At 40.4% G+C, this 15,629-nt stretch overlaps 1 protein-coding gene across 3 annotated transcripts in view; it reads left to right on the top strand.

Annotated features, from left to right (window-relative positions):
* Window positions 1-1,529: 1,529 nt before the first annotated feature.
* Window positions 1,530-15,629, top strand: part of IL17REL (interleukin 17 receptor E like) — a 57,560-nt gene continuing 43,460 nt past the window's right edge. For all 3 annotated transcript variants that reach the window (XM_044276872.1, XM_044276870.1, XM_044276871.1), the window contains exon 1: window positions 1,530-1,693. In XM_044276872.1, the coding sequence (XP_044132807.1) occupies window positions 1,556-1,693 (138 nt within the window). In that variant the 5' untranslated portion in view covers window positions 1,530-1,555. The remainder of the gene's footprint in view (window positions 1,694-15,629) is intronic.

The raw sequence follows: 15,629 nt of genomic DNA, 5'->3' as shown, positions 1-15,629 counted from the left end.
CCATTTGAATATTGCATTTTATAAAAGACTTTTTTCAAAGAGAGTATCTTTTTTGAAAAATTTCTTCGGATCCAATGGGGACATTTTTAATAAACCTTTTTAATATACCTTTCTCAATTATACCATTCTAATAACCCTGCTGAGGTACTCAAGCATCTGGGATTTTTTATAGCGAGTTTTGATAACCGCCTGTTTTCAACACTCAACCCCTTTTTTTTTTTTTTTTTTTTTTTTTTTTTTTCTATTCTAAAATCAGCAACTGACTACCTCTAAGGGATTTGGCGCCTTATACAGGTCATTTTTTTCATTTTGTGTTGTCCTTCACATGCCTGACTGCCACTCCATTCAACTCTTCCTCACTGCGGCTGTGCAGTGAGAAGGACTGAGGGTCTTGGGATCCACATTCTGGTGAAGTGATCAGACATTAAAAGGGTGGTCCCACCATCACAGCTTATCAGCTATCCAAAGGATAGGTGACAAGTATCTGATTAGTGGGGGTCTAACTGCTGGGAAAACCATAATCAAGGGAATGGGGTCCCTGAGTCCATTGTGTAAATACAGTAATGGTCATACACACTGCTGCTCCATTAATTCTAGGAAATAGCAGAATATGGTGCTTGGCTGGCTTCAGCAGTCCCATAGAGCCAGATTGATGTGCAGTACTTATGTGTGACCATCACTTCATTCTCTTGAGGGACTCAGAGACCCTCATTCTTATGATCACTGTTGTGGTTTTATAATCCCAGAAGTTGCTCACCCCCCAATCCTCTAAATATACTATGGATAGATGGAACAACCCCTTTAATGACTGATCCTTTAAGGGAACCTGTCACTGGGATTTTGTCTAAAGAGCTGAGGACATGGGTTGCTAGATGGCCGCTAGCACATCCGCAATACCCAGTCCCCATAGCTCTGTGTGCTTTTATTGTGTAAAAAAAACCCAAAATGACACATGCAAATTAACCTGAGATGAGCCCTGTACTTGAGATGAATCAGGGACAGGACTCATCTCAGGTAATTTGCATATGTATGAAATAGTTTTATACACAATAAAAGCACACAGAGCTATGGGGACTGGGTATTGTGGATGTCCTAGCGGCCATCTAGCAACCCATGTCCTCAGCTCTATACACAAAATCCCGGTGACAGGTTCCCTTTAATATAGCTGTTAAATGTCTATTCTAGTATCATGACCACTCACTTTGCTAGTTAGTGAATCAGACCATAAAAAATATACCTTCCAATGTAATCCAACCACATACTGTATGATTTTTTTATTTTTTTGTTTAAACCTGTGAATTAGGAATAATATGCATATACTTGAATTCGATTAGGTCAAATTTAACTCTATTAAAGAGACAAAAGAGTAAAATGTAATTACCTTTTCCCCCCACTCTGTAGCAGTTTAGGCTTTAGTTTCCACTGTGACAAGCAGTGCTATGTTAACTCCTAGCCTTGCTCATTGCATCATTTGAAGGGTGTGACACCATAAGTATAAAATCAGGTCTGTTCTTCTCCTATGTAGACAGAACTATCACTGACAGTGAGAGTAGACATGTCATTTAACAATAGGAAATGTTGTTTTCTGCACTGGAAAAGTTCAGGATCTCATTTTTTAATGATAGTCTTCTTTGGAATTGCTAACTGTCATTCAATAAGGACGATTCAAGACTGTGGAATACAATGCTCCCAGGTAAGCAGCTTCACATGCGTGTGCTCCAATGCAGCAGAAATAAATGATATAAATGATTAATTGTCTGCCTTTGGCATTTATACTGTCTAGACGGTAATATTTTACATAATGTACGTTTTATATTTTATTTTATAATGATTAAATATTTGTTAACAATATGTAATTTGTATATAAATGGATTACCGTATGTTCATACTACTATCTACTGTATTGATTGATCAATAGTTAGGAGAAAGAAAGATAGAAGATAGATAGTAAGAGATAGATGGATGGATAGATCAAAGATAGATCCATATTAGATAGATGATTAGATAGAAAGATAGATAGATAGATAGTTAGAGATAGATGGATGGATAGATCAAAGATAGATACATATTAGATAGATGATAAATAGATAGTTAGAAATAGATAGATGGTAAATAGATAGTTAGAGATGGATGGATCAAAGATAGATAGATATTAGCTAGATAAATAGATAGATATAAGAGATAGACAGACAGACAGACAGATGTTAGATTTTCTGCCAGCAAACTAATAGATCTCTGAAAAACAGTACACTGAAGACTTCCATGTCATCTCACTCAAATCAACAGAAATAACTATTCTGATTGCATAAACTGACCAGAATAGGGCATTCAGTAAGATTCTTGGATCGGGCACCCCAATCTTTTAAAAAATGGTCGTGTGAATAGCCCAATTGGCTTATATGGGTCTGTTTGGTGTTTTTTAAAGGATAGCACAAAGAAGAAAAATACATTCATGTGAATGGGCTCTAATAGTTTATTGTACATCATTTGTCTGTTTCAAAACAATTAACAACAAGACTGCAGCCAAAGAAGCTTTCATCCCAATATATCAGTTTTATGCCAAATACCGTAATCCATGGTATCATAAATAGTTTTGACCAGCTGACATGTTAGTTTTCATATTCTTATAGCATGGTCATAGAATTGGGTGTGCAAACAGAGATGCACCTGCTTAAGGTAGAATCAGATGTAAACTTGTCAGCTAAGTTTCTCTATGAATAGTAGTATTTTTTCCACCAGCTGCCACTAGATGTCAGTGTCGGTGACTAAATTCATTGCTGCAGTATATGGGCAAAGTATTTTCAATATACATCCTACCATTTACATCAGTGTCATGTACATCATTATGATGAATACAGGAATATATCATGATAATAATTATAGTAATAACAATACAATAACCCCTTACGTACCCGGACCATTTTTGTTTTTCTTTCCCCACATTCCAATTGCAATAACTTTTTTATTTTTCATTTTACAGAGCTGTATGAGGGCTTGTTTTTTACAGAACAAACTGTATTTTGTATTCGTACCATAAAACTTTTTGATCACTGTTATTTAATTTTTTGTTGACAAAAAAATGGCAAATTGCATAGTTTTTTTCCATTACACTGTACACAGCCCAGGAAAAATATTTTTATATTTTAATAGTTTAGACATTTTCAGAAACAGCAATACATGTTTATTTTTAAATTTTTTATTCATTTTTGTATGTAAAATTGAGTAAGGGGCACGATTTGAACTTTTAATATTTAAATTTTTTTTAACTTTTTTTTTTTTTACAAAAATACTTTATTATCTTTTGATCCCTTGTCCCAAACACCATAATAGAAAATTACTATGGTGAATGCGATTCTGCCTGGTGAGCCATGCCTTGTGCATAGCATTGCAGCCAGTTTTCAATGACAGGCCCGGGAACCTTCAACAAACCCCAGGCTGTCATGGTAGCTGATCGGATCTTTGCAATTTCACTGCTGAGGATCCAATTACAAGGCAGAGGCAGCCACATCTCTCTGCCACACGAACATGTGCTGCCCATGCTGTGGACCGCAAATTGCGGTCTGCAATGCACGGGCACCGACTGACAACAAGTTCTATTTTTTGTGGAACGGAACGGAACCACACAAAAGCACTCCGTAATGCTTCCGTTCCATGGTTCCATTCCGCTGCGCACCGCATCTCCAGATATTTGCGGACCCATTCAAGTGAATGAGTCCGCATCCGTGATGCGGAATGCACACGGCCGGTGTCCAGTGTATTGTGGACCTGCCATATGTGGGCCGCAATACGGCCACGGGGGCCACAAGAATGCAGGCGGCACCCGCCATGTATGGAGAGGGCTTTGCGCAGCAGCCTGCCCCTACATTCCACTTACTGAAGTTAAACAACCCCTTTAATCTTTAAATATGGCATTGAAGCAGAATCCTCATATAAAGACTCATTTGGCATTGCATGTTTTAATTAATCTTTTTCCTCATGTTTGGGTAATTCATTTCAACCAGCACTGGTTTTCTGGCACGCTTCTGCTATACTGGTGTTAATACATCAGAGCCAGTCTGAACTCAGAGCTGCAGTGTACAGCATGAGGGAGGGAGCAGCAGCCTGCAGTACTGAGAAGGCCGCTGTTGTACTTCAGGCTACCTATTAGACAGTGCAGCAGTGCTCATCAAAGCTGTATCCTGATGGAGATTGGGGATGAGCTAAAAAGCAGTATTTTTGAGACCTCAACCGAAAATCCAGCATCCTTCCTGAATGTACGGCCTCCATTAAATTCAGGGGATGCAGGTACCAACATCCATGCTGAGCATGCATGTGGAACCTGCACTCCCTGAATTTTGTGGTGGCCGTTATGGCACATAACAGGTAGCATTTAGTGTTAGGTTCCCGTCTTACAGAGATCGCCTTGACGTGCGGCAGACGGGCCCAAATAATTTTGTACAAAATGTATTTGCCAAGAATCAAAAATTTACAAAATAAGCGTATCATTAGCACCAGAATACTTTCTATTATTATGGCATTATTATACTTTGGTTTTCAGAGTGCTGTTGCATTGTGTTTTTTTCTTTTTTATTTGTGTTTCTAGCCATGGCAGCAAGCACCTGCACATTGGGATGTGCTGACTGACCCCCTTTTTCTTTTCACTATCCTCAGAATAGGTCATCAATATCAGATCTGTGGGGGTCCAGCTGTATGAGGAGACGGCGCGCACTGTGTGCACATGCGGTCTCCTGTCTCTTTTCCTGTTTGCTGCTGCTGTCTCAGACATACAGCGGAGAGGAGGAAGAGAGAAGGGAGACTGCACATGTACGCTGTGCTAGCCGTCGCTTCATACAGCTGATTGATGGAGGTGCAAGGAGTCGGACCCCTGCCGATCTGATATTGATGACCTATCCTGAGGATAGGTCATCAATATTAAAATTCTTGACAACCCCTTTAAAGGGAGTCTGTCACCACATTTGAGCCTATTAGACAGATCAGATGTAAATGCGCCCTCTCAAGTGCCCAGGGCGGCGTCTCAATCTTCCGAGCCCAAGACCGGACCTCCCCAACGGCTCATAACCCCGCCCCTCCGTGTGCCTCTGCCCACCCGTTTACGCTCCTCCTCTCTCCTTTTCCACTGCGCTGCCGCCCTGGGCACTTGAGAGGGCGCATTTATAGAATCTACAAAGTTCATTTTTGGCTGAAACAAGACTCCGGTATATGCAACAAAGCTACCGTTTTAAATTTCTGGGTGGCACATATAATGCTATTGGATCTGTCTAATAGGCTCAAATGTAGTGACAGACTCCCTTTAAGTACTGCTAATGTTACCTTTTGGTTAGATACAGTATATGGCATAATGTACACTAATGTATTTCATATCTTTTTGTAAAAGCCTTTAAAGAATCTACTATTACAAGATACCATAGCAGTCAGCAGCTTAGTGTTTACATTGGAGCCAGGGAATTTCCCGTATGCTGCCTAAAGGTAGTTCTGCAGACATACAGGTGACCGGACTAGTATTTCACCTATTTATAGACTGCTCTTTGGGAATTCCATTTACACAGCTCCTTTACCTATTCTTTAAAACGAAGGCTTGTATTAGACCAGCAGATGTCTTGCAGATGACGATTATAGATCAGACATTTTGCAATTCATTAGCTTATTACATACAGCTATGTTCGTTTGTATTTTAGCTCGCTACAAAGTACCATGCCTCTATGTGATCTGTAAGCGAATAGACGACTCCGTATTATACGAATGGATCTGTGACGGAGGAATGATAATTTTGTTAGCAGGATGAAAGATCACGATTGGCGAGCAACGAGCGATTCCTTGCTCGTCGTTTAATTGCTCATACTTATTACATCTTGTGAGGCTCGTTCAATTTCATTCACATTAACGTACGAAGTTCGCGCTGTCTAATATAGGGTTAACAGGTTTACTTCTGCTAGAGACCAAGTATATCTGGAACCAATGTCAGTGAATGGTCTCCATTAGGCCACTTTCACATAGCGTTTGATCAGTGATTTCCATCAGTGATTGTGAGCCAAAACCAGATGTGGAGTCTACTCAGAGATAAGGTACAATGGAAAGATTTGTATCTTTTCTGTGTTTTTGAACCACACCTGGTTTTGACTCACAATCACAATGGAAATAACTAATCGAACACTGACTGTATGAAAGCCCAGATCTCACACATGGTCACCTCTTCTCATATAGGAATGCTATCTCTGGAGAAGGAGCCAGAGACAGGAAGCGCTCTTCTTTCAAGTTTGACCAGTAAAACTATTGGCACATATTAGGAGCACGTATTTTATACATTTGTTGCAGGTGCTATTAGCTCCCAGTAAGTTCTGGCCCATCTTCCCCATCTTCTTTATTTTATTGTACCTCAATAAAGCCATGAAAGCTTTATGAGGGTCATTTATGAATAGATATACGCCAATTTTTGGTGTATATCTGTCATATACTCAGTCGCGAAGGGGATTTGCAGCCAAATCTGCAACTTCTTCCCCATCTACACCACATACACCAGTTCTAAAAAAGGGTGCATGGCGTGAGAAAGGAAGGGGGCGGGCTGACCATCTCATTTGTCATTTTCTACGCCTGGCATAGATTTAGGCCAGCGGTGGATGCACCTAAGTTATGTAGAGGCTAGTGCAGGATTATTAAGACCAGTGTCTAAAATGCTGGTCTTAATAAATGACCACATATGTGTCTAAATGTAGATTGGTTGATTCCTTCTTTATAAAGAATGTACTGATAACTAAGTTACTAACGGTTATGTAGACAGGATTTGTTGCAGAAATTTCTGCGCCATCCCATTCATTTCAAAGTGTTTTCAGAAATCCATAAATATGCTACAGGAGCACCAAAGCCTCTTCAGGTTGATCAGCAGGTGTGCCAGGCGTTGGACCCCACTAATCATATACTGATGACCTATCCATAATAATCAGACAACCTCTATAACAGTGGTTTTCTCAAAGTAGTAGTAGTATAATATACAGTATCTCACAAAAGTGAGTACACCCCTGATAGTTTTGTAAATATTTTACTATATCGTTTCATGGGACGACACTGAAGATCTGACACAGTGTACAGCTTGTATAACAGTGTAAATATGGTGTACCCTCAAAATAACTCAACACACAGCCATTAATGGCTAAACCGCTGGCAACAAAAAGTTAGCCATTTTACCCCAAATGTGCCCGATTAGCCATTTTCCCTCCCCTGTGTCATGTGACTCAATAGTGTTACAAGGTCTTAGGTGTGAATGGGGAGCAGGTGTGTTAAATTTTGTGTTATCACAGTCATACTCTCTCATATTGGTCACTGGAAGTTCAACATGGCAAAGAACTCTCTGAGGATCTGAAAAAAAGAATTGTTGCTCTACATAAAGATGGCCTTGGCTATAAGAAGATTTCCAACATCCTGAAACTGAGCTGCAGAACGACCATACAGCGGCTTAAGTAGACTCCACTCAGAACAGGCCTCCCTATGGTCGACCAAAGAAGTTGAGTGCACATGCTCAGCGTCATATCCAGGGGTTGTCTTTTCAAAATAGACGTATGAGTGCTGCCAGCATTACTGCAAGGGTTAAAGGGGTGGGGCTCAGCTTGTCAGTGCTCAGACCATACGCCAAACACTGCATCAAATTGGACTGCATAGACGGTGGAGGTGCAGTAGACATCGCATATCTAGATTTTAGTAAGGCTTTTGACACTGTCCCACACAGAAGACTTATCAATAAACTGCAGTCATTGAGCATGGACTCCCATATTGTTGAGTGGATTAGGCAGTGGCTGAGTGACAGACAACAGAGGGTTGTAGTCAATGGAGAACATTCAAAACAAGGTCATGTTACCAGTGGGATTCCACAGGGATCTGTACTGGGACCAATTTTGTTTAATATCTTCATAAGTGATATTGCAAAAGGCCTCAATGGTAAGGTTTGTCTTTTTGCTGATGACACAAAGATATGTAACAGGGTTGATGTTCCTGGAGGGAAACGCCAAATGGAAAAGGATTTAGGAAAACTAGAAGAATGGTCAGAACTCTGGCAACTGAAATTTAATGTGGATAAGTGCAAGATAATGCACCTGGGGCGTAAAAACCCAAGGGCAGAATATAGAATATTTGACACAGTCCTGACCTCAGTATCTGAGGAAAGGGATTTAGGAGTAATTATTTCAGAAGACTTAAAGGTGGGAAGACAATGTAATAAAGCAGCACGAAATGCCAGCAGAATGCTTGGATGTATAGGGAGAGGTATAAGCAGTAGAAAGAGTGAAGTGCTTATGCCGCTGTACAGATCACTGGTGAGACCTCACTTGGAGTATTGTGCGCAGTACTGGAGGCCATATCTCCAGAAGGATATAGATACTCTAGAGAGAGTTCAGAGAAGAGCTACTAAACTGGTCCATGGATTGCAGGATAAAACTTACCAGGAAAGGTTAAAAGACCTTAATATGTATAGCTTGGAAGAAAGAAGAGACCGAGGGGATATGATAGAAACTTTTAAATACATAAAGGGAATCAACTCGGTAAAGGAGGAGAGCATATTTAAAAGAAGAAAAACTACCACAAGAGGACACAGTTTTAAATTAGAGGGGCAAAGGTTTAAAAGTAATATAAGGAAGTATTACTTTACTGAGAGAGTAGTGGATGCATGGAATAGCCTTCCTGCAAAAGTGGTAGCGGCAAATACAGTGAAGGAGTTTAAGCATGCATGGGATAGGCATAAGGCTATCCTTCATATAAGATAGGGCCAGGGACTATTCATAGGATTCAGATATATTGGGCAGACTAGATGGGCCAAATGGTTCTTATCTGCCGACACATTCTATGTTTCTATGTTTCTATGTTGTCCCAGAAGGAAACCTCTTCTGAAGATGATGCACAAGAAAGCCTGCAAACAGTATGCAAAAAGACAAGCAGACTAAGGACATGAATTACTGGAACCATGTCCTGAGGTCTGATGAGACCAAGATAAACTTATTTGGTTCAGATGGTGTCAAGCGTGTGTGGCGGCAACCAGGTGAGGAGTACAAAGACAAGTGTGCCTTACCTACTGTCAAGCACAGTGGTGGGAGTGTCATGGTTTGGGGCTGCATGAGTGCTGCCGGCTGTGGGGAGATACAGTTCATTGAGGGAATCATGAATAACAAGATGTACTCTGATACACTGAAGCAGAACATGATCCCCTCCCTCCAGAAACTGGACTGCAGGGCAGTATTCCAACATGTTAACAACCCCAAACTCACCTCCAAGATGACCACTGCCTTGCAAAAAAAATAAAAAATGAGGGTAAAGGTGCTGGACTGGCTAAGACCTAAACCCTATTGAGCTTCTGTGGGGCATCCTTAAACGGAAGGTGGAGGAGACCAAGGTCTCTAACATCCACCAGCTCCGTGATGCCATCATGGAGGAGTGGAAGAGGATTCCAATGTCGAATTGTGAAGTTCTAGTGAACTCTGTGCCCAAGAGAATTAAGGCAGCACTGGAGAATAATGGTGGCCACAAAATATTAACACTTTAAGCTCAATTTGGCCATTTTCACTTTGGAATATACTCATTTTTATTGCCAGCAGTTTAGAAATGAATGGCTGTGTGTTGAGTTAGTTTGAGGGCACACCAAATTTACACTGTACACTGATTACTTCAATGTTGTCCCATGAAAAGATATAATAAAATATGTACAAAAATGTGAGGGGTGGACTCACTTTTGTGAGATACTTGTAATTGGAAATGCTTTGTACAGGTCTGGTTCATTGGAATTGTCAAGGGAAGTATATATCAGTGACAGAGAAATATATTAGTTGACAGGAGTTCTACTCTGTGTATACATAGATAGCTGTCAGTTACTGATAGTTGTACACGGGGACGTATTATCAGTGATTGATAGCATTCTCTGTGTAAGTGTGTATACATATATAGCTATCAGTCACTGATAGTTGTACACAGGGGAGGTGTTATCAGTGACTGAGCATTCTTTGTGTAAGTGTGTATACAGAGATAGCCATCGGTCACTGATAGTTGTACACTGCGGAGGTATTATCAGTGATTAATACCATTCTCTGTGTGTGTATACAGAGATAGCTGTCAGTCACTGATAGTTGTACACGGGGGAGGTGCTATCAGTGATTGATAGTATTCTCTGTGTAACTGTGTATACATAGATAGCTGTCAGTCACTGATAGTTGTACATGGGGGAGGTGTTATCAGTGATTGATAGTATTCTCTGTGTAACTGTGTATACATAGATAGCTGTCAGTCACTGATAGTTGTACATGGGGGAGGTGTTATCAGTGGTAGCATTCACTGTGTAACTGTATATACATGGATAGCTGTTAGTCACTGATAGTTATACATGGGGGAGGTGTTATCAGTGATAGCATTCTGTGTGTAAGTTTGTATACATAGATAGCTGTCAGTCACTGATAGCTGTATACAGAGAGGTGTTATCAGTAATTGATGGCATTCTCTGTGTAAGTGTGTATACATAGATAGCTGTCAGTCACTGATAACTGTACACATGGGAGGTGTTATCAGTAATTGATAGCATTCTCTGTGTGTTTATACATAGATAGCTGTCAGTCACTGATCGCTGTACACGGGGGAGGTGTTATCAGTGATTGATAGCATTCTCAATGTAATTTTGTATACATAGATAGCTGTCAGTCACTATTTGTACATGGTTGTCTTAAATTCAGAGTGAGCAGAGATTTTAATGTATAATATGACAAGTTTTATTGAATCAAACAACATATATCATTCTGCTCAGCTCCTTCTGCTCTATAACATGCTGCCTGCAGATTGCACTGCATTTTGGGGTGACAGGTCCTCTTTAAGCATAAAACCTCCTTGTAATAGAAAGCCAAGCTTCCATTTTTCTCTTCCCCACCACCATCTCTCAGGGGAGCGTTGGGAACAGATTGGACTGTCGGCCGTTGTCAGTGAGTTTAGCCAACAATAGCCTAATGTGTATGATGCCTCTACTCCCTTCATGTTCTCCTTTATTCCTGTAATTTCTAGATGGTTTACTTAATGTGGAAATACAATGTGTCACAAGATCTCATGGCACAAGTCCCATCTGAACATTGCTTAAATCTTTTTCTGAGATCAGTGGTCAGGATCAGGAACATTTCCTTGAAGCAAGTGGTTAGACAATATGCAGCATTCACATCACTTTAGTACAGCAGTTTGCGGTCATGAATGATAGCATGCTACCAGTGGTGTGCTGCAATAATGGTAATCAAATTATGCATGTACCTATACTTTCCAATGTGTATGCTGCCTTCCTGCATGTCTGGGAGAGTTATTGTAATTCCATTCAAATAAGGGAAGTACATATCTTTAACCATTGTGTCAGGCGAGGCAGTCAAGTGTTTGTGGTACAGACTGTCCCTTGTTCCTTATTAACCTCTGGCGTTATGTGTAATGCCTGAATGAGTGTATTCACCCGATGACAGTTATATATTCCATGTTTCCTTCTGAACTATTTCCTGGTCACACTAAACTTCCCTTTCTACTACAATAAATGCTTTGCATGTTAACTTCAGTTGATCCTGGATGGACCTCCCTATTTTATTAGCTAATGGAAACTTAAAAAGTCAGACATTCAACTGTCTAGAATGAGGTTTAGGTGCTGAAACCTCATGCTTATCTTCCCTTTGTCCTCTTCAAAATGTCCCCACTACTGGGGGTTTCCCTCAAAAACGGCATGACATGTCAATGGGATATATTATGGGACACTGATCTTGAGAACTGGCGAGCTTGACATTTGGCAACCGGTAGGTATATGGGCAGGTTACTTAAACAAATGGGGGTTACTGAATTATTGACACAATCATTTTAATGGGAAGTGACTACGCGTGTGCAACTTATTCCCCGCGGAAACCTGCCTTACTAGACACCTGCTATGTTTTTTTCCCTTTTTTTTTTTAAATTAAACCTTTTCCCGGTGTGTATGTGTCTTCAATATGCCCCACCAGCCATTCTGCAAAAAAGGAGATGACAATGTTACTCTACATAGGAGTAAGGGTTAAGGTTAGCTACCAGTATTTTGGGCTCAGATTAACAAACAAAAAGTCTATCAAGTCTATTAGGAACACTGTTTTACCACTACTAAGACTTTTTTCACATATTGTTTTTTAACTATATTTGGCATACTCGTAAATTCTGAATTTATCCATAGGGTCCCACAAACCTGGTGCGTTGGGCTGGTAAGCATTGGGATACATTGTTTCACTGCATAGAAAAGCTTAGTTTGCTGCAATTGTATATCCAGAGGCATACAGTAAAAAAGAAATATAATATTACAGGAGTTAACTGGCAACATATAGATGTGTCCTTTCTTGCCTTTCTTCTCAGCTCAACATATCCCGAGATGTAAGGAGAGATTTTGCAATATTTTGCATTATGTTGTTGGTAGATGTATATGTTATATTTGTGTGGCCACCCAGTGTCCTATAGCTTGCAGCCTGATAACGGTTTTACTAGCATGTCTTCATATTGTATTGAATTTGTATCATGAGAAATCCTTAATAAAAGTCCTCAACATGCATATATACATGTTAGCATAAGGTACATCAGAAATAGAGATGAGCGAATTTCATATTTTGAAATTCGTTCACTCTTTGTTTGATGGTAAAAGCAAAATTGCGTTATGGATTCTCTTGCCACAGACCATAACGCAATTCTAAGACGGAATGCATACCAGAATACCTTAAGAGGCATTCCGTTATTCATTCCATCATAATAGAAGTCTATGTATGGCCTGCATAACGGATCTGTCCAGTTTACGTTATGCTGAAGCCCTCTCCTGCATAACGGAAACGGGACGTATCCGTATAATCAGGCCATAGACTTCTATTATGACGGAATGAATAACGGAATGCCTCTAAAGGCATTCCGTTATTTATTCCGTCATAGAATTGCGTTATGACATGAATTGCGTTATAACATGAAATTCGCTCATCTTTAATCAGAAACCTCATTCCCATGCCTGTGATGCATATAGATATTTTCATTGGATTTTGCAATGATTTCAGTGTGGAATCCAACACATCTAAACTGACCTTAAGAAGGAAAAAGCAGTGATTAAAATATATTAGTTTCTTTATTTTAGCTGAATAGTTAAAGTTGTTGAACAGGATTATGAAAACATGGCGGCTTTCTTCCAGAAACAGCGCCATACCTGTTCATAGGTTCACAAGCTGTATGTGAATATTCTACGTATTTTATGTATTACCTATCCACAGAAGGACAGTTTTTTATATTTCATTTTCAATAGCATAGGACTGTCAAAATGAAAAAGAAAAACAGCCAAAAATTTAACAAAAAATCTTGTCTATGAATATTAAGTTAAAAAAAAATACCCCAGACAAAAGTGTCATTTTAAAGTGTAAGGGATTGAACTGCAAAATCATGCAACTCAGGCATTATTCTGGTTATGGGGCAAAATGTGGGCTGAGAACTGTCTGATGCTTTATTTCCTGTGTAACAACGTATAGCATCATTTATTGTAATATCTTTATGTTGTACATTGCTGTCTACAGACTTCTAGAGTCTCCCTCCCTTGTACTGCTCTCCCTTCATGTCAGTAGTTCTGGCAGTTCTCACATTCCCGAAAAGGGGGCAAAGTGAGGGCAGGGAGTGGGCCAGACTAGCGTACATTTCAGTTCAGATGCACAGACCGCCCATGCCTCGCCATACGTTAGGCCAGGGTTGCCAACCTGAATTTTTCTTTTTTCTGGACAACTTATCCCAAAATCACGGACAAGCACCATTTTTTACGGACAAATTGTAAAACCATAATGAATGAAAAGATTATAAGTAATACATGTCTATAGCTTAATATACTGATAGTGGCTCATTACCAGAGTTCACTGTGAGGTGTAAAATGATGCTAATTACCACTAACGTCATCTAGTGAAGCTCCCCCAACTGGAGAAAATAAAATAAAATCTGCCATTTTTCTTTATTTATTTTTTTATGGACACATGAAAAAATTCACCTATTTTTTACGGACTGTCCAGAATGTTCTGGACGGTTGGCAACCCTGGATTAGGCTCAGCCTCCGACGGTGCAAGGGGTTATGATAGACAAGAGTACGCTGCCTGTCTATGATAAAGTAGGGCCGCAGTTTTTGATGACATTTTTTTTCTAGCCAAAGCCAAAAGTGGATTAGAAGAGTGGATAATATAAAGGAAAGCCCTTTTGCACACGACCGTATTTGTTTTGCAGTCCGCAAAAAAAAAAAAACAGATGACATCCGTGGGCATTCCATATTTTGCGGAACAGCTGGCCCTTCATAGAACAGTACTATCCGTCTGTAATACGGACAATAATAGGACATGTTCTATTTTTTTTTGGGAACGGAAATATGGACATATGGAAACCAAATGCACACGGAGTAACTTCTGGTTATTTTGCGGACCCATTGAAGCGAATGGTTCCCCATACAGTCCCCAAAAGAAAACGGAACGGACACGGAAAGAAAATATATTTGTGTGCAAGAGGCCAAAGGCTTATACCTCTCCTTCCTGCTGAATCCACTTCTGGCTTTGGCAAAAAAAAAAATACATCAAGTACCGCCACAAAAAGCAGATGTACCAGATTATCATTCAGCAGCAGCAGCCATTGCAAATCTGGTGGATTTGTAGAGTGTCTACATTTTTACTATTAGGATTAGTTCCAGGACGTATTTGATTGCAGATGTGACAGGTTTCTTTTTGAGACAGGTTAGACCTGTCATAGAATGCAAGAACTTCAGGTGGCAGAGTTTGTTCTTTATGACACCTAAACTGAGCAGCTCCTGACACGTGCTTCAGACATTTGCACTACTCTGATCCATTTTAAAGACAGTGCTGAGCAGCTATACCTCATTTTAGTGGGTAAATTGAGAAATGACCCTGACTAGTTGTTAGCTGTACAGTAGGCAGGAGTGGACTGGTCGTAGACCCTACAGGGGAAATTCCCAGTGGGACAATGCCCAGGGGGCCACCCAAGCCCTCCTTATGGCTGCTGGCCAAGTACATAACCATCTGATGATCTCAGCATTAATTAATGTTGGGGGCATCGGGTACTTATGCACCTATCCAGCAGCCGCAGGTGCCTTCCAGAACTCAACTGTATCACTGTCCTGAGAACATATACATACACCATATATATGCAAAACACATACACATGAATACAGCATATACATGGTACACATACATAAATACACTATATATATGTTGCACACACATTCCACCCAACTAAGGAGCTAAACTATCAGCGGCACGCGAAGCAATGGAATCTCCAGCTGCCCTGCCGCCAGAACACCGGATCGGGACTTGGCCGCAAGGCTACTTTCACACTAGCGTTTTGGCTTTCCGTTTATGAAATTCGTCATGGGCTCTCACAAGCGGTCCAAAACAGATCAGTTTTGCCCTAATGCATTTTGAATGGAAAAGGATCTGCTCAGAATGCATCAGTTTGCCTCCGATCAGTCTCCATTCCGCTCTGGAGGAGGACACCAAAACGCTGCCTGCAACGTTTTGCTGTCCATCCTGGGATGCGGAGCGAGATGGATCTGCCCTGACACAATGGGGACGGATCAGTTTTCTCTGACACAATAGAAAACTGATCTGTCTCCCATTGAC

The sequence above is a fragment of the Bufo gargarizans genome, chromosome 2 (assembly GCF_014858855.1).
Source record: "Bufo gargarizans isolate SCDJY-AF-19 chromosome 2, ASM1485885v1, whole genome shotgun sequence".
Lineage (NCBI taxonomy): Eukaryota > Metazoa > Chordata > Amphibia > Anura > Bufonidae > Bufo > Bufo gargarizans.
This window is presented reverse-complemented; position numbering and strand designations above follow the sequence as displayed.